This window comes from Biomphalaria glabrata, chromosome 18 (genome assembly GCF_947242115.1).
Source record: "Biomphalaria glabrata chromosome 18, xgBioGlab47.1, whole genome shotgun sequence".
NCBI lineage: Eukaryota > Metazoa > Mollusca > Gastropoda > Planorbidae > Biomphalaria > Biomphalaria glabrata.
The window spans coordinates 3,132,542-3,153,045 of record NC_074728.1 but is presented as its reverse complement, the minus strand read 5'-3'; the positions used below and the strand labels follow the sequence as shown (position 1 = coordinate 3,153,045).

At 35.8% G+C, this 20,504-nt stretch overlaps 2 protein-coding genes across 3 annotated transcripts in view; one reads left to right on the top strand and one right to left on the bottom strand.

Annotated features, from left to right (window-relative positions):
• The window catches only part of LOC106073270 (uncharacterized), a 353,065-nt gene that overhangs the window by 160,264 nt on the left and 172,297 nt on the right, over window positions 1–20,504 (top strand). The gene's annotated exons all lie outside the window — the stretch shown is intronic.
• Window positions 9,650–15,664, bottom strand: LOC106063012 (G-protein coupled receptor GRL101-like). Its single transcript, XM_013221322.2, has 2 exons — window positions 15,572–15,664; window positions 9,650–13,449 (listed from the first exon to the last, which is right to left on the bottom strand). Exons 1-2 carry the CDS (start codon window positions 15,600–15,602, stop codon window positions 9,938–9,940), a joined length of 3,543 nt encoding a protein of 1,180 aa, XP_013076776.2. The 5' UTR covers window positions 15,603–15,664; the 3' UTR covers window positions 9,650–9,937.

Sequence of the window (20,504 nt, the reverse complement as noted above, 5' to 3'; positions counted from 1 at the left end):
GCCAGGGCATGAAACATGCGATCTTTGATTCGACAACTTCGACTAGCAGCATATCAACCCCATCCCTCCCTTGCATTTACCTTGGCCAAGAAGAAAGGATGAGTCGACTGTTAATACAAGTGATGAGGAAGACTGCTGTATAGTATTGATAATCATAATTGACTTGAATTTGTTTCTGTACTATTTTGCTGGTTTGGTTTACATTTGGCATATAAAGTAGGAATGGTATAGATGACTGGATTTAACGCTGAATTTATGGGTAAGACAAACACCGCAAACCAAGCGTAAACATCGCTGTCAAATGTGTGTCCTTTCATTGAAAAGATTCCAATTATTCCGATAGGGAACCAGCACAGAAAATCAGACATAGCAACAAAAGCAAGCTTCCTGGCAACAGCTAAATCTTCTAATCTTCTTTTGGGACATTTTTTTAAGCTCGGCATAGACTGCTTTCTTCGAGTTATGTTGACAAAGATGGCCACTTGACCAAAGGCGATAAGTAAAAATAAAACAAAATTAACTCCAACATAAACGACAAACGTGAATTCCCAGCCGCTGAAACGAATAGAACTAAAAGGTAGAGCCAAACACAGACCGTTAGTAGAATAAATTTTCCAACTCGAAATGACTAAAGGAATAGCTGCCAGGACAATGCCCACTAACCAAGCTAATATAAATAGTATACGAGTCCACGTTTTTGTTAATTTATATTCACCGAACGGATAATTGATGCTCAAGTAACGATCTAAAGTGATCAAACAAATAAAGAAAGTTGATGTTTCGCTGGAGAGAGTGGATAAAAACCCAGAGATCTGACACAACGTCCCGTTTCTCCAGTGTTTCTCTTCCAAGACATACATATCTTTATAGTCAATGTCAACGCTTGCAATAATCATCAAATATATCCCCATAAGGAAATCCGATAATGCAAGACCTGTGACAAAAAGACCATAAGCTTTCTTAAATACTTCACGATTCCAGACGAATCTGTAGATTAATACTATCCCGTTACCTACTATTGTTATGATACCGACAATCCAAATGACCAATCTCTTTAACACGTCCCCTATAAGATGATTGCACGAGGAGATGGCGTCAGCGGGTCCATGGCATTTGTCCACAGATATATTTGCATTTAAAATTTGAGGACAGCATAATGTAAAGTCACTTGTCCACAAACCAGTCCGAATGGTCAGCCCTTTAAAAAAATCTTTGCGTATTTGAGAGATTGTGACATTTTTCAAATACAAGGTGTCTAGCGTGTAAAACTTCGGTATTCCCAAGTCTCTAAATGTTACAACTCTTGTGCTGCTTAAATCTAGATATTTTAGTCGTTTTAAATTAAGAAACAAATTCACTCTAATGGACTTAAATGAAGTGTGAGAGAGATCGAGGGTTTCCAAATTTTCTGGGAATGTGAAATTTTGATTTATTCCGAGTCTTGGATTATTTGAAAGATTTAAAAAAGTTAATGTTATCATATCGTGAAACAAAGTCATATTGTTACTACTTTTAAAGTCATTGTAACTTAAATCTAATTCCTGTAGATTTGAAAGTCTCCAGTTTTTAAATGTCGAGTCGAAATTATCTATTTTACAGTTTTGAACAGAAATTGAAATGGTATTTAAAATTGGAAAATAAGCTGTAATCATTTCTGAGAAATACAAGTCAGAACTGACATAGACTGGGAAAAGAAATGTGTAAATGTCTATTGACATTGTGCTGTGAACTAATCGTCTGTTTGAAAAGCAAGTATAATTCTCGGGACAAGCAAAGGAGCAATGATATTGATTACTTGGTACTTTATGGGGATAAAGATTGCTAAGACAAAGATCTTTTACATAGGCTGTGACATTCCCAAAACATTGCTCAGTGTCATTTTTTGGCAGGACTATTTCATCTTCTCCATGAGGACAATCTTTGACATTGTCATTTATCATGTCAGGTTGAATGCAGAAAGAGTTATAACATTTTACAAAATTAGGAGGACATGTAAAGCGCTCACATTGCTGTAAATGAGAATTGTCTTTACAATTTACTGAACTTGTTGCAAATTTAATACACTGATATGCGGTCCCACTAGATTCACAATTAAATGTCTTTAAATTTGCTTTTATTGATGCGGGTTGCTGGACACTTGTATCCCAGTCATCCAAGCAGTGTTTGCAGGAGCTAATGTTTTTAAGACAATTTTGCTGTTTTTGAGATTGGCTTCTAAACGTACAGCTGGAGATTTAACTGTTCGTATACTATTTAGGCCATTTTGTGCTTTCAAAAGCATGTTTAGCCAATCACTAGTTACGTTCGGGTAAAGTTGGACAATGTGAGGTACGTATTTGCTGCATACATTTAGTGCTTCACTATGATTAGAATAATTCATGGGATGATGACAGTTGATCAATTGAAAAGAGGTTTTTTGTAAACTAATCATTGCACGAAATTTTGAAATATAATTTTCTTTCACAAAAGTGTCTTCCATTTCTCGAGTTTCCATTGAAATTTGATTCATAGAAATCCTAAAATGGCATTCACATAAAGCCAGTGAGTTCTCAATCTTTGTATCACAATCTTCATTAATAATGTGAAAAACGCCAGTGCTACTGAGGCTAGGGTGTAGAATTTTTTCACTGACATATTTGTTTTCCTTACTAATAAAAAAACATTTCTTTAGATGATGTATTCTTTCTATTTCGTAACCGTAATGTATCTCTTCATAAGGATTAAAATTCTTGTAATGAAAATCTTTAATAAACCTAATATAAGATTGTGGATATCTCTTTTTCATAATTTTGTTAACCTTTTCAATATTCGTATATTTCGGAGAGTAATTGTATTTTAATGTGAACGGGTTCGACGATGCCCACTGTGGCGTGCCTTCAGTTTGTACACTGAGTCCTATATATGTAAGGCAAATCCTTGTTTTCCAAATTTTTCAAAAATAAATTCGAGTTCGTCATAAGTTTCCAAAGAAACCAAATATGCTCCCTTTTTCCCAGCACAGAACTGACCAGCTTCATTGCTGGACATTGTTGAACTTTCAGAATTATTATAGGATGATATTAAAAAATTTTCTATCTTAAAACTATCAACTAGTGGATCGCATTTGCTGTAGCATAGTTTTGAATAAAATACTTGACTGTTAAATTTATTGAAACCTTTTAAAGGCAGCAAAGAATAAGCTACGGGACAGTTAGTGAAAAAAGAGAATGATCCATTGGATATAATGAAAAAATAATATTGGCTAATTTTTAAATAGTTGTTCATAGTGCTATTCAGTTTATCACAATCAATAGAATAAGAGAGCATCATCACAGTTATTCGAATAATGTTTGAATGTGACTCACTCCTATCTTCAGTCTCATCCCATGCCAGTGACTGATTGCCAATGAACTCTAGTGTCAAATTGTCAGGACATGTTTGGTTCAGTTTCTCAACATCTGGCACATTTTGTATCTGATAGATGCCTTCATGTGAATAAGTCATTAAAGTGAATTCTGGGATACTCCAGCTTCTATAAGTAATAAAAAACTGTTGTGTTTGATTAAATATGCTCATTTGTTCTTCAATATCATCTCGGCAGTCCACGACAAACCTTAAGTGAAGTTTCTTCATGTCACACTCTTCCAACGGAAAGGAAAGAACACAACCTGAGAAAATACAATTAGAAAAACAACTTTTCAGTTTTAACAATAGCTTTTTTTTTCTTCTACAGAATATATTTGGCAGCTATTATGTTTTTTTTTATAATTGCTTTATAATGGGTCACGTGTTGTGCGTCAAAGGGATACGTACATGTAAAGGGAATTCACTCATGTTTGTTCATGATCACTAAAAATCAGTGAAGTAAAGTATGGGTCAGATGATGTAATGAGGGTGTCATGTAGCCAGCACAACGACCAACCGCCTTTATTTTTTCTCCAACCATTGTCAGGTACCCATTAGAGCTGAGTGGACACTGAACCCGGGACATACCGGTTCAAAGGCCTAGTGGTTTACCACTCAGCCACCGCGCCACTCTTCATGATCACAGTATAATTACAAAGGTTTTCTTGACCTATAAGTCCTTGTTTCAGGAGGAACATCCTAAATTCGTGAAACAAGCAAGCCAAAAATAAATGGATACTTTATGTTTATTTTAGTGATATGAAACACTGCACCCATCCTTAACCGTCTGAATCGAAGACATTGTCATTAATTGGAATTTATCATTAAGCCAGCATTTATTTATTTTGTTTAATAACATCTAGTCCGTATATGATTTTCTATAATGTTTTTAATATAGATTTTATTGAAATTTTCATTTCAGAGGTCATCAACTGGTTGGTTTATCTCTTATTCTGAACAGAATGTTTGTTGAAAGTTTAATGCACCTTGGTGTAGTTCTGTGTGGTTGCATTTGTTCCGTAGTATATATTGTCTTTTGGGTTTTATATTGGCTAATGCTTTTATCTGACTCAGTATTGTAACGACGATAACTTGGAGAGATAGTCCAGGGATAACATAATAGTCTAACACTAGAAAATGCTACTTGGAGTTGAATCAAGAAGTTGAATCAAGGAGTTGAATCAAGGAGTTGAATCAAGGAGTTGAATCAAGGAGTTGAATCAAGGAGTTGAATCAAGGAGTTGAATCAAGGAGTTGAATAAACCAAATCTCGACTTGAGCCGAAATACTTTGTTTTTTTAAATTACATTTTTAAAGGCAGCACAGTTACCTCCGCCCTTCCCCCCCCCTTCCAACTAGTCCACAAAACATACACACACAAGTACAACAACACATTGGAGCATTGCTTTAAGCGCAGAAGTCACTAATAATTACTTTCTGTTCATTTCTGACATGTTAATTTCATACGTGGTCGAGAGGCCAAGTGCGCTTGAACTTGGCTTGTCTTGGCTACCTAGAAGGGGGCTCGAGGTTCGACACCCGACTCGGGCAGAGTTGTGTTTACTGAGCGCCCCTCCCCCCCCCCACCCCCACCGGTCCACAAATGAGATTGGACCAAAAGCACTCTGAGCATGCTATAAGCACGAAAGTAGCGCTATATAAAAACTATAATATATATATATATATATACTAAAACTCATACTTGGTCATTTTTTTCACGTGCTTTAATAACACTATTATTTTAAGGTACTTACCTACGCTGATAAGGAAATATAAATGAGACATATTTCTCGAGGTCTAAAAAATGTATTTACAAAATTTTAAAAAAATAAAAATTCAAGCTTGTAATACTCTTATAGCCAGCTGTTTAGAAAGCAAACTGGTTACATTCAACAGTGCATCTACATTTATAGTAACATTTCTGTCAGTTGGTTCATCTTTGAATTATTAAACATTCCTCATTGCTTGATACCATGTGAGGCGGATTCAGATTTGGAATTTGTAAGCTTGGGCGTGACTTTGAATGTTGTCTGAAGGTCACATTATATGTGCGTTTGTATGATGCCAGTAGATTGGAAGTTTGTGGTTGGAGCTGCGAGTGAAGCGTCACCCCAAGAGGGGCGCTACGTGCTGCCAAGAGAGGGGATGTCGAAGTCGGACATTTTATTAAAGATTTTCAAATCTATCCATTAATGTTCATTTCAAACTATCAATATCACTATAATGAAATTAGCTTGTCTTTTAATTAAAATAAATTTAATAATTTAATAAATTTATTTTTTTTTTACTAAATTCGCTGTCGTTTTTTTTAAAAAGGTCGGTTTAAGCTTTTTAATGTTTCGTTTTTAACTTTCAGAAGTAATATTTATGTTGCGAACATTATTTTGCAGAAATCACCCCACCATTGGTCGACATCATTTAGCAACGATGTTTTTGTATGAACTAAGGCTCAAGGAATTCAGTTGTTCAGTTTTTTATTTATCTCGGTAGCAAAGCTTACATTTCTCCAGATGCTAGAAAATCGCTGAGGTAGCATGAAAATACATCAATCCGTGTGTCCTATAAACGTTGGTAAAACCAAACACCTTATTTTATATGAAGTAAAAGAACTTCGGGCGGATTGCAAAATTATGTTTATCAGCTACTATTTTGTATGACAGTAGTTTTAAATTGTTGTTCTTGTGTTTCAAAAAGTAACTATTGTAGACTTTTAGACCTGCATTCTTGTGCTTCAAGAAGTAACTATTGTTGACTTTTAGACCTGCATTCTTGTGTTTCAAAAAGTAACTATTGTAGACTTTTAGACCTGCATTCTTGTGCTTCAAGAAGTAACTATTGTTGACTTTTAGACATGCATTCTTGTGCTTCAAGAAGTAACTATTGTTGACTTTTAGACCTGCATTCTTGTGCTTCAAGAAGTAACTATTGTAGACTTTTAGACCTGCATTCTATAAATAAAGCATGTGATGATTCTCAAATGCTTTTAACAAAGTAGCCTGGACTCCATTATGGACACACATGTTGACGCTCATTGACTTGTATCACCAAACTGCTGGTACACTATTATACCGGTTCATACGTAATATATCTGAAGTATTAAAGCGTCAAATAACTTTCTTGTAAACAAAACTAAATATAACTTTTTTATTCCTTTATTTATCATTTAGACAAAATCAACTTGTGATAGAATGAAATAAATGTAGCAGACTTTAGTAATAATATTTTTTTTAACAAAATCTAACTCACTACAGTCTCACGTTCTGGAGTCGTCTCCCCTAACTAAGACCACATGATGACAACGCCACCTATGTTGCATTATTCACAATCAATCGCTAACCTCTTTCCACCGTCACTATAGAAACGCCTTGTTTCCTTTTTTTTTTAAAAAAAACTTTTAGACAACAATTCCAATTTCTTTTTGTTTTTCTTTGTGTGTTAACTCTTTCTGTATATTGAATATTGTAAAAAACTCTCATTTGGGGCCCCACTCAAGTGGGGGCCCGGGGAGATTTTCCATTTCTCCCCCTCCTCCCCCACCCTTGCTACGCCACTGATAATATTCCAATATGGAATACTTCACAATTCTGTAAAAATAATTCACTTAATAGAAGGTGATTAAAATTTATTTTAAACTAGAACACAAATGAACTTATTGTAGATTTATATCTACACTCTTTAATCAGCAAAAAATATTCTACTCTCAACTAACAGCCATCTCAAATAAAAGTGACAATATTTTAATGTTGACTTTCTACTAACTAGGAACTAGAGTCTACATCTAGATCTAATAAGAGGGCGCCTATTCAACTCAAAACAATATTGCAAACAGCCCGCGAAAATTCAAGGCCAGGGAGGGAGTCGGCACATACGGAAAAACCCACGGGAACCCCAGCGCGCCGCTTTTTTTTTTTCTTTTTTAAGTTTTCAAAATACCCCCCCCCCCCCTCCCAAGTTTTCAAAGTATAATGGAATCATTAGAATTTAAATATTTAAGTAATTTTGTAAAAATTTTTTAAACCAAAAATTAAAAAAAGGATGTACAAATTGCAAAATTAGTTCGCTTAAGATATGGAGGGTTTATTCGGTTCGGTTCGCACCAATCAGTTTCAAAGTTCGGGTTCGGTTCGGTTCGGTCATAAGTGAGGTTCGAGTACGGTTCGTTCGGTTCGGGTTCGGTTCGTTTCCCATCTCTAGTTTCATTTATCAACACCACATTATTCCAAACCACTTTTCGTGTTTCTTACTGTATTTTAATGTGTTTTTCTAATTACTTAAGAAATGAGAACAGCGTTGGTAAAAGATAAAGATTAAATGACTGTGACCTACTTAATTATAAACACCAAAAAAGGGGACGTTATTGCGGACTGCAACAATAAAGAAAATATTCCCTGCATATAGGCCTATCACTTATGGACTTTAGAATAGAGTGAAACTGACATGATGGTAACACACAAAGTGAGTTTTATTATTTTTAGTTGGCAACTGTGGTATTTTAATATGCCGTCCTTGACATAGCTATTTTCTCTATTTAATTTAAAATCTCATTTTTTTTAAATTCCTTACCTTTATTTTCTGTACCATTCTATCGCTACCACATTTCTTCATATTGTTTTTTTTCTTCTTTAATTCTTACTCTCTATATTTTATCATAAACAAGGAGCAGAATATTATGATTAACTCTTATGTGAAAAAGTCCCGTTTAAGAGGTCATTGGGTCAAGCATTTTAAATGGTGTTTTTTTTTCTAATGTTTTATGTATATAAATATATGTCAGCGAAATAAAAAAAAAAACAACGCTTAAATCACGGCAAAGCACATTAAACAGTTGGATCTTTCTGAACGAAATGTTTCAACGCTATTAAATATTGACCAGAGGTCATTAGACAGCTTGGACAATGCTAGACGCGTGAGAATTTAACAGAGGCGGTAAGGTTAATATGAGGCTAAGGATTGCAACAACAACAGCAACAAAGTCAATATGTTTTCAACATGTTTTATCATTGTTGTAGCCACATAGAAATTGAACCAGTTCAGTGGTTTAGGAATTTTACCTTTACTACATGTTTCTTGGGTTTTGTTTAAACATTTGACTTGAAGTGAATGAATATCTGGCAATAAAATGTTGGCTTAGTTGGCCTGTTTGGCCTCTGACATAACAAACGGACTAAGGGATGGGTGAAGGTGAAGGTCATTATCTTATAACAATCTTGTTTACGTGTTAATAATTTGGAGAAGAAGTGATAGACAAATGAATAATTGAGACATTCATCTACAGACAAATATTTTGATTTTATCACTAAGCTCTCAGCAGGCTCAACATATGATTTATTTACCTAAAAGTTGAGCTGAGGTAGCTCTAGACTAGCGAAAGGTCCCATCCATTCACCTGCCTGTACAACTGTTTGATCTGATAAGGCTCCAACCAGACGTAAACTTTACTTCCTTACTACCGATGGCTCATATACCTAGATGCTTGGGTGAGAAGTGTGTCCGAAGGCCGAGCACACGGAGGAAACCCCCCCCCCCCTTATTCCGTTTCTGTAGCACATAATCCATGTGGGTGTCCACCGAAAAACTGTATTTTTAAAGAACAGCTTGTGGATAATGTTAGCCGGAGCCCTTTCAATACCGGCAAGTGCAAGGGACTTAGGAACCCCTTGGCCGGGCCCTTGGGTGGCTTTAGTTTACGTCTCAATAGGCCCAATCGTCTCCTTTAACGACCTTTTCCACACCTTGCGGCCGAGAAATAGTTTCAGGGTAAACAATACGTGTGGTAGCCCACTGAGAGCTATGTGTGCTACCGTACTTGGCCTATCCGACTCCCTTGGCGGACGTTTCCTCCGGAGGGCCACGAAGAGGCAACGGGAGCTGGAATTCCTCCCATCCTACAAGGTACGCACGCATCTAGTACTAGCAAGATTGTTAGAAATACTTCAAGTACATATTATTACACATGCATCCGTTACACTAGTCATCGGCTTCCACACACAGCTACTCAAGAAAGTCTTCCACTACCGGGGACTAATTCCTGAAATACCGCCCTACTCTCAATCCAGGCTGCACTAAACAGCGACTTCGAGTTAACGGTGACGATCCTTGTATACCTGACGGAGAACATGCCATCACACTGTCCCGTTTGTCTAGACACGTATTCAAGTCTGCTTCACACCATATATTATACATAAATGCGTATACAAATAATAATGTTATAACTTATACCTATACAATGCATTAAAGTTGTTATCTGAATAATTTATTTGTAGGTAGTTATCTAATTACAAATGCTGGTCAAAACATTCTTGAATAAAAAGTGAAGAAGCAATAGTAGATGCGTAAATGAACACAATTTTTAATGACATAAACTATTGAGTGTAATATAGCGAAATAATGTGCGTCTTGGCCAGGGCATGAAACATGCGATCTTTGATTCGACAACTCATCCTAGCAATATATCAACCCCATCCCTCCCTTGCATTTACCTTTTCTAAGAAGAAAAGATGAGTCGACTTTATTAATACAAATAGTGGGTGGGACTGCTGTATAGTATCGATAATCATAATTGACTTGAATTTGTTTCTGTACTATTTTGCTGTTTGGGTTTACATTTGGCATATACAGTAGGGATGGTATAGATGACGGGATTTAACGCTGAATTTATGGGTAAGACAAACACCGCAAACCAAGCGTAAACATCGCGGTCAAATGTGTGTCCTTTCATTGAAAAGATTCCAATTATTCCGATAGGGAACCAGCACAGAAAATCAGACATAGCAACAAAAGCAAGCTTCCTGGCAACAGCTAAATCTTCTAATCTTCTTTTGGGACATTTTTTTAAGCTCGGCATAGACTGCTTTCTGCGAGTTATGTTGACAAAGATGGCCACTTGACCAAAGGCGATAAGTAAAAATAAAACAAAATTAACTCCAACATAAACGACAAACGTAAACTCCCAGCCGCTGAAACGAATAGAACTAAAAGGAAGAGCCAAACACAGACCGTTAGTGGAATAAATTTTCCAACTTGAAATGACTAAAGGAACAGCTGCCAGGACAATGCCCACTGACCAAGCTAATATAAATAGTATACGAGTCCACGTTTTTGTTAATTTATATTCACCAAACGGATAATTGATGCTCAAGTAACGATCTAAAGTGATCAAACAAATAAAGAAAGTTGATGTTTCGCTGGAGAGAGTTGATAAAAACCCAGAGATCTGACACAACGTCCCATTTCTCCAGTGTTTCTCTTCCAAGACATACATATCTTTATAGTCAATGTCAACGCTTGCAATAATCATCAAATATATCCCCATAACGAAATCCGAAAATGCAAGACCTGTGACAAAAAGACCATAAGCTTTCTTAAATACCTCTCGATTCCACACGAATCTGTAGATTAATACGATCCCGTTACCTACTATTGTTATGATACCGACAATCCAAATGACCAATCTCTTAAACACGTCCCCAATGAGATGATTGCACGAGGAGATGGCGTCAGCGGGTCCATGGCATTTGTCCACAGATATATTTGCATTTAAAATTTGAGGACAACATAATGTAAAGTCACTCGTCCACAATCCAGTCCGAATGGTCAGCCCTTTAAAAAAATCTTTGCGTATTTGAGAGATTGTGACATTTTTCAAATACAAGGTGTCTAGCTTGTAAAACTTCGGTATTCCCAAGTCTCTAAATGTTACAACTCTTGTGCTGCTTAAATCTAGATATTTTAGTCGTTTTAAATTAAGAAACATATTCACTCTAATGGACTTAAATAAAGTGTGAGAGAGATCGAGGGTTTCCAAACTTTCTGGAAATGTGAAATTTTGATTTATTCCCAGCCTTGGATTATTTGAAAGATTTAAAAAAGTTAATTTGATCATATCGTGAAACAAGCTCATATCGTTACTACTTTTAAAGTCATTGAAACTTAAATCTAATTCCTGTAGATTTGAAAGCCTCCAATTTTTAAACGTCGAGTCGAAATTATCTATTTTACAGTTTTGAACAGAAATAGAAACGGTATGTAGAATTGGAAAATAAGCTGAAATCATTTCTGAGAAATACAAGTCAGAACTGACATAGACTGGGAAACGAAATGTGTAAATGTCTATTGACATTGTGCTGTTAACTAATCGTCTGTTCGAAAAGCAAGTATAATTCTCGGGACAAGCAGTGGAGCAATGATATTGTTTACTTGGTATTTTATGGGGATAAAGATTGCTAAGACAAAGATCTTTTACATAGGCTGTGACATTCCCAAAACATTGCACGGTGTCGTTTTTTGGCAGGACTATTTCATCTTCTCCATGAGGACAATCTTTGACATTGTCATTTATCATGTCAGGTTGAATGCAGAAAGAGTTATAACATTTTACGAAATTAGGAGGACATGTAAAGCGCTCACATTGCTGTAAATGAGAATTGGCTTTACAATTTAGTGAACGTGTTGCAAATTTAATACACTGAAATGCGATCCCACCAGATTCACAATTAAAGGTGTTTAAATTTGCTTTTATTGATGTTGGTCGCTGGACACTTGTATCCCTGTCACCCAAGCAGTGTTTGCAGGAGCTTATGTTTTTAAGACAATTATGTTGTTTTTGAGATTGGCTTCTAAACGTACAGCTGGAGATGTTAACTGTTCGTATACTATTTAGGCCATTTTCTGCTTTCAAAAGCATGTTTAGCCAATCACTAGTTACGTTCGGGTAAAGTTGGACAATGTGAGGTACGTATTTGCTGCATACTTTTTGTGCTTCACTATGATTAGAGGAATTCATGGGATGATGACAGTTGATCAATTGAAAAGAGTTGATTTGTGAACTTATCATTGCACGAAAATCTGAAATATAATTTTCTTTTACAAAAGTGTCTTCCGTTTCTCGCGTTTCCAGTGAAATTTGATTAATAGAAATACTGAAATGGCATTCGCATAAAGCCAGTGAGTTCTCGATCTTTCTATCACAATCTTCATTAATAATATGAAAAACGCCAGTGGTATTAAGGCTTGCGTGTAGAATTTTGTCACTGACGTGAGTTATAAAAAAACATTTCTTTAGATGCGGTATTTTTTCTATTTCATAATCATAATATATCGTTTCATAATAATTATTATACTTTATCCTAAAATAAATATCGGGATCGCCCATAAAATCATAAAGATTTGGTAGATTATATTTTTTTTTCCACTGACTTTTCTTAATTTTGTTACGCTTTTCTACATACGAATATTTCGGAGAGTAATTGTATCTTAATGTGAACGGGTTCGACGATGCCCACTGTGGCGTGCCTTCAGTTTCTACACTGAGTCCTACATGTAAGGCAAATCCTTTTTGTCCAAATTTTTTGAAAATGAATTCGAGTTCCTCATAAGTTTCCAAAGAAATCAAATAGGCTTTCTTTTTCCCTGCACAGTACTGGCGAGCATCATTGCTGGACATTGTTGAACTTTCTGATTTATCGTATGACGATATTAGAAATTTTCCAATCCAAAACCTATCAGCTTGTGGTTCGCATTCACTTTGACATAGTCTGGAATAAAATACTTGGCTGTTAAATTCACGAAAAGCTGTTAAATACAGCAAATAATTTCTGATGAAACAGTCTGGGAGAAAAGAGCTTGCACGCTTTTTAAATATAATGAAAAAATAATATTTGTTCATTTTTAAATAGTTTTTTAAAGCTCTATCCAGTTTATCACAATCTATAAAATAGGGAAGCATCATCACAGTTATTCGAATAATGTTTGAATGTGACTCACTCCTATCTTCATTCTCATCCCATGCCAGTGACTGATTGCCAATGAACTCTTGTGAAATATTGTCAGGACATGTATTGTTTAGTTTCTCAACATCTGTCACATTTTGTATCTGATAGATGCCTTCCTGTGAATAAGTCATTAAAGTGAATTCTGGGATACTCCAGCCTCTATAAGTAATAAAAAACTGTTGTGTTTGATTAAATATGCTCATTTGTTCTTCAATATCATCTCGGCAGTCCACGACAAACCTTAAGTGAAGTTTCTTCATGTCACACTCTTCCAACGGAAAGGAAAGAACACAACCTGAGAAAATACAATAAGAAAAACAACTTTTCAGTTTTAACAATTGCTTTTTTTTTTTCTTCTACAGAATATATTTGGCAGCTATTATGTTTTTTTTTTATAATTGCTTTATAATGGGTCACGTGTTGTGCGTCAAATGTCTAACAGACTAAGAGATTAGTTTATGTAGAGGGAATTCACTCATGCTTATTCATGATCCTTTAAAAATCAGTGAAGTAAAGTATGGGTCAGATGATGTAATGAGGGTATCATGTGGCCAGCACAACGACCAACCGCCTTTATTTTTCTCCAACTATTGTCAGGTACCCATTCGAGCTGGGTGGACACGAAACCCAGGACCTACCGGTTCGAAGGCCTAGTGGTTTACCACTCAGCCACTGCGCCATTCTTCATGATCACAAATCAGCCAAGCTGCAACGTATACAGAACAACGCCGCTCGAATAGTCCTTAAAAAAACTAGACAAGATTCTGCTACTACGCTCTTGCGCACGCTCCATTGGCTTCCCGTGAAAGCGAGAATCGATTACAAGGTCGCCATACTTTGTCATCAGTGTATATATAACAATGAGATGCCCTTGTACCTTAGCGAACTGATTACTCCATTTGCCCCCCAGAGAGGCCTGTCCATCAATGGACTCAACGCTTTTAGTAGTGCCACGTTTCTCCCTCAAAAGCTACGGTCTGCGTGCTTTTTCAGTTCACGGACCAAAGGTTTGGAACTCACTCCCCATTGATCTCAGACAGACAACATGCTACACCACTTTTAAGAAGAACATTAAGACCTATCTGTTTAAAACTTTTTTAGATTAACTGTCATTTAATCTCTCGTGTTTTTGTTTGTAATGTTGTTACAGCGCCATGAGCCTACATTTTGTTTGTTAACAGCGCTTTATAAATAAAATTATTATTATTATTATTATCACAGTATTATTACAAAGGTATTCTTAACGTATAAGTCCTCGTTTCTGGAGGAACATCCTAAACTCGTGAAACAACAAGCCAAAAATAAATGGATACTTTATGTTTTAGTCATATCAAACAGTGCAGTCATCCTTAACCGTCGGAATCGAAGACATTGTCATTAATAATATTAGAATGACGAAATTATGAATACTAGAACCATGTCACTTCTTATCTACGAAATAAGAATCTTGTGTCTACACGTTTGATTTTATTTTAATTTTTTTTTTTTTCTGTGGCATTTTACGTCTCGTGAGACGATCTTTTCCCTTTGCAACTTCTTGTGTGACTAAAGAGGCCAATCCTTGATACACAGCTGCGATCACAGGTTGGGCATATAAAATTTTTAGAGGCCCCTGAAATGGGAAAAGCCCGCTAGTAGTTTTGTGTGGCCTATACGTCAGTCCCGTTAAGGTCGCAGAAATTTAAAAAAAAAAAAGAAAAAAGAAAATTTGATATCATGATATTTTAGATTTTGCAAGTTTCTGTTGCAACGGCTATTCTTTTTTTTTCTTCTGAACATGAACCCTTTAATTTTTTAAATTTAATAGTTGACTTTTTTTGTCATACTCATTTCCTCTCATATGGAACAATGAATGTGGCTTTATCTTTGTGTCTTACTAAGTATTGTATTAGATTTTGTTTTTGTATTTGAAGATTATTGCTTAGTGTTGTATGCATAATTCTTACTTTACTTGTAAGTCTTCTAACCTGAAAAGGTTTCTAAATTTAGTGACTTTAGTAAAGGTGTGAATTTTCATTATTTATGAATCTCACTGCTCTATTTGGTGTCTGTTCCAGTTTCTTAATGTTTTCTTGAGTTGAGGGGTCCCCAAACAGATAATATCATAGTCTAACACTATAATATGCTACTTGGAAGTGAATCAAGGAGTTGAATAAGCCTAATCCCGACTAGAGCCGAAATAATTTTTTAAAATATTTTTTTTTAAAGGCAGCACAGGTACCCTCTCCCCACTGGTCCACAAAACACACACACACACACACAAGTACAACAACACATTGTAGCATTGCTATATGCGCAGACGTCCCTAATAATTACTTTCTATCCATTTCTTGCATGTTAAGTTAATTTCAAATTAAAACTCACCTTGGACAATTTCTTTACGTGCTTTAATGACACTATTATTTTAAGGTACTTACCTAAGCTGATAAGGAAATAGAAATGAAACATATTTCTCGAGGTCTACTAAATGTATTTACAAAATGAAACAAAATAGTTAAAACTTGTATCACTCTTTTAGACAGCTGTATAGAAAGCAAATTGGCTACATTCATCAAAGCATCTACATTTATAGTAGCATTTCTGTCAGTTGGTTCATTTTTGAATTATTAAACATTCCTGATTGTTTGATACCATGTGAGGCGGATTCAGATTTGGAATTTTAAAGTTTGGGCGTGACTTTGTATGTTGTCTGAAGGTCACATTATATGTGCGTTTGTATGATGCCAGTAGATTGAACGTTTGTGGTTGGAGCTGCGAGTGAAGCGTCACGCCAAGAGGGGCGCTACTTGCTGCCAAGAGGGGCGCTATCTGCTGCCAAGAGAGGGGATGTCGAAGGTGGACATTTTATTGAAGATTTTCAAATCTATCCATTTGAGAAACATCACAACTTTATTTATAGAATGCAGGTCTAAAAGTAAAAAATAGTTACTTCTTGAAGCACAAGAATGCAGGTCTAAAAGCTTCAATAGTTACTTCTTGAAGCACAAGAATGCAGGTCTAAAAGTCTACAATAGTTACTTCTTGAAGCACAAGAACAACAATTTAATGTTGTTCTTGTGCTTCAAGAAGTAACTATTGTAGACTTTTAGACCTGCATTCTTGTGCTTCAAGAAGTAACTATTGAAGCTTTTAGACCTGCATTCTTGTGCTTCAAGAAGTAACTATTGTAGACTTTTAGACCTGCATCCTTGTGCTTCAAGAAGTAACTTTTGTAGACTTTTAGATCTGCATTCTTGTGCTTCAAGAAGTAACTATTTTAGTAGACTTTTAGACCTGCATTCTTGTGCTTCAAGAAGTAACTATTGTAGACTTTTAGACTTGCATTCTTGTGCTTCAAGAAGTAACTATTTTTTACTTTTAGACCTGCATTCTATAAATAAAGTTGTGATGTTTCTCAAATGTTTTTAACAAAGTAACCTGGATTCCATTATGGGCACACATGTTGATGCTCATTGACTTGTATCACCAAACTTCTGGTACACTACTAAACCGGTGCAGGCGTAACATATCTTTAGTATTAAAGCGTCAAATAACTTTCTTGTAAACAAAACTAAATAGAACTTTATTCCTTTATTTATAATATAGACAAAATCAACTTGTGATAATATGAAATAAATGTAGCAGACTTTAATAATAATATTTTTTTAACAAAATCTAACTCACTAGAATCTTACGTTCTGGAGTCGTCTGTCCTAACTGAGACCACATGACGACAATGCCACCTATGTTACATTATTCACAACCAATCGCTAACCTTTTCCCACCGTCACTATAGAAACGCTCTCATCGCTTGTTTCCTTTTTTTTTAAAATACTTTTGGAAAAGAGACAACAATTTCAATTTTTTTTTGTTTTCTTTGTGTGTTAACTGATTAACAATCAAAATATAAAAAAAAAATATTTTTAAAGAAAAGCGAATCTTATCTAAAAGGGTGAAGGGAACTGTCCTTAAAACTCTATCTACCAATAATGTACAATGTAAAATGTTTCCCTTCTTCGATATCAAACAAAATAATTGATTACCAATAATTAATTCACTAATTGAGTATTTTTTGTTTATCGATTCATTTTTGTGTTAGGTACAATAAAGAATTGTTTAAATTATCTACTTGCTCGGAGAATGCGTGAGGGAGAAATAGCGTTAAGAATTATTTAGGGGGACAAAACCCAACAAATTTAGTTATATATGTTAAAACTGAAGTTGATTTTCCCGCTGTTGCTATTGAACAAAATAATGAATTACTAGTAAATAATTGTCTAATTTGTGACTTTAGTTTTTTTTTTATTTATTCATGTTTTGTCTCTGTCAATAAATAGTTGTGCGAAGTTTCTGCTTGATCCGAAAATGAATGTGTGAGAAATAACGTATACACGCCTTTTACCAGACAGAGTCGATATAAGCTTTGTAAAAAGTAAACATCATAAAGACTTACCATTTCAGACTACAACATTTAGAGTGACAGCTGAGACCAGACAATAAAACAGAGAATCAAATCGACCACATTACCATACGGCGGAACTGGAGAAGCACATTACTAGATGTACGAAACAGAAGAGGAGCAGATATTGGCTCAGACCACCACCTAGTTGTTGCCAAACTAAAAATGAAGCTGGCCAGCAATAAAACAGAAAGAAACAAAAGGAAAAGATTTGACCTAGACAAGCTCAACAACACACAGATTAAAAAGGAATTCCAACTATCCCTTCAAAATAGATTTGCTGTGCTACAACTAGATGAGGCCAAACAAAGCGTCGATAAATCTTGGCAAAATTTCAAAGAAATTATTACTGAAACAAGCAATGAAGTACTAAGCCTTAACCCTAAGAAGAAAAAACAGTGGATTAGTGACGAGACATGGAAATTAATCGAAGAAAGGAAATGCGCTAAACAGGCAGTTAACCTAGCAAAAACAAGAAACCACAAGCAACAATCAAAACAAGACTACCAAGCAGTTTCACAGAAAGTCACCAAAATGCTTAGACAAGACAAACGATCATTTTACAATAATCTGGCAGAACAGGCAGAAGAAGCAGCAGGTAAAGGAGATATAAAACAACTATACAAAATCACCAAACTTCTCAGTACCAAAAAGGCTAATTGCAATGTTCCAGTCCGGAACAAATACGGAAAACTACTTTCTTCAATAAATGAACAACTTGAAAGATGGAAATAATATTTTCAAGAAGTGCTCAATAGACCTAAACCACGAAATCCACCAGATCTAAATGCAGGACCAACACTAGACATAAACATGGAAGAAATAACAAAAGAAGAAATAAGGAATGCACTCAAACAAATGAAGACAGGTAAAGCAGCTGGAATTGACAACATACCACCCGAAGTCCTAAAAGAAGGAGGAAGTGAAATAGTTGACCAAATGCACAAACTATTCAACAAAATTTGGTTAACAGAAACACCTCCGGGTGAGTGGAAAAAGGGCTTGCTAATTAAAATACCAAAGAGTGGAGATCTATCACAATGTGAGAAATGGCGAGGCATCACTTTGCTGTCAGTACCAAGCAAGATTTTTAGCAGAATCCTACTAAACAGAATAAAGGGAGCATGTGATGAACACCTATTGGAAGAACAGGCCGGATTTAGAAAAGGGAGATCTTGTGCTGACCAAATAGCTACACTCAGGATAATTGTAGAACAATGTGTCGAATGGCAATCTCCTCTCTATGCAACTTTTGTTGACTTTGAAAAAGCTTTTGATAGTGTCGACAGAGAATCTATCTGGACTGTAATGAGACATTATGGGATCCCCAATAAAATAATAACCATAATCAAGAACCTTTATGATGGTTTCACCTGCCAAGTAACCCACTGTGGCAAGCTGTCAGAGGAATTTCCAGTCACAACAGGAGTCAAACAGGGATGTCTTCTTTCACCACTCCTGTTCCTTCTAGTACTGGATTGGGTCACAAAAGAAGCCTACTCTAACGCAGGGAAAGGAATCCAATGGACTCTCACACAAAAGCTGGAAGATCTGGAATTCGCTGATGACATAGCCCTATTATCACACAGACTACAGGATATGCAAGAAAAGGTCACAGCTTTAAGCGAAGTAGGAAAAAGAGTAGGCCTCAAAATAAACCACCAAAAAACTAAAGTACTTAAAGTAAACAATAAACAAAGTGGAGACATAGTATTGGATTCTCAGACAATAGACCAAGTAGAAAATTTTATATACCTTGGGAGTGTAGTCAGTATATCAGGTGGAACAGATGAAGACATTAAACGCCGTATAAATCTAGCACGTCAGACATTTACACAGCTAAAACCAACCTGGAAATCTCCTTACATCTCAAACAAGACTAAACTAAGAATCTTTAATTCTAATGTCAAGGCTGTCCTACTGTATGGTTCTGAAACATGGAGAACAACTGAAGCCACAACAAAAAAAATACAGACCTTCATCAACAGATGCCTGAGAAATATCCTAAAAATACACTGGTATGACAAAGTAGAAAACACCAAACTGTGGGAGATGAGTGGACAGAAAAATATAGAAGTGCAGATCTTAGAGAGGAAGTGGAGATGGATTGGTCACACCCTTAGAAAAGATACCAGCAACAGAGCTAGGCAGGCCATAGAGTGGAACCCCCATGGAACAAGACGCAGAGGAAGACCAAAAAGAACATGGCGAGGCAGTGTACTTGAAGAAGCAGAGAAGACCGGGAAGAGCTGGGACACCATCAAAAAGCTAGCAAGAGACCGTGGAGAGTGGCGTGTTTATGTCGAGGCCCTATGTTCCATGAGGAACTCAAAGGAATGATGATGATGATGATGATGATGAGACTTGACTGTCACGTTTTTGATCCTAATTTTTTTTTAAATCGATGTAATTAAATATATTTTTAGAAAACAAAATTAAAATATTACAATGAAATAATAATAACATTTTAAATAATAGATTTATATGTTTACTGTTTTTTAAACTATTTAAGTATTAACAGACACTATTTATAGTGACACAAACAATTATTGGATGAAGGCCATCACAGGTGTAGCTTACCTTCTCTTTTATTATCATATCATTTAGCTATGAATGTGTAAACATTACACTGCTCTAGAATATTTACACCGCTAATATTCATACTGTTTACTGGCCTGACTGATGTCAATGAAGGATCATCTAATGCAGGGGTTCTCAACCTGTGGGGTCGCGACCCCCTTTGGGGTCGATTGACGATTTGCCAAGCGTCGCCTAAGACCATCGAAAATATGGATTGTTTTTGTCTATACTTCTTTTGCTGTGTGTGTGTGTGGGGGGGGAGGCGGGGTCGCGGCCGAGTGGGAGATTCTAAAAAGGGGTCGCCGAGCTTAAAAGGTTGAGAACCGCTGATC

Excerpts from the sequence above, each read along its gene's own strand:
- LOC106063012 (XM_013221322.2), bottom strand. The coding sequence starts at position 15,602 with ATGTTTCATTTCTATTTCCTTATCAGCTTAG. Across the intron at positions 13,450-15,571 it reads CTATTTCCTTATCAGCTTAG|GTTGTGTTCTTTCCTTTCCG; the intron begins GTAAGTACCTTA and ends GTATTTTCTCAG.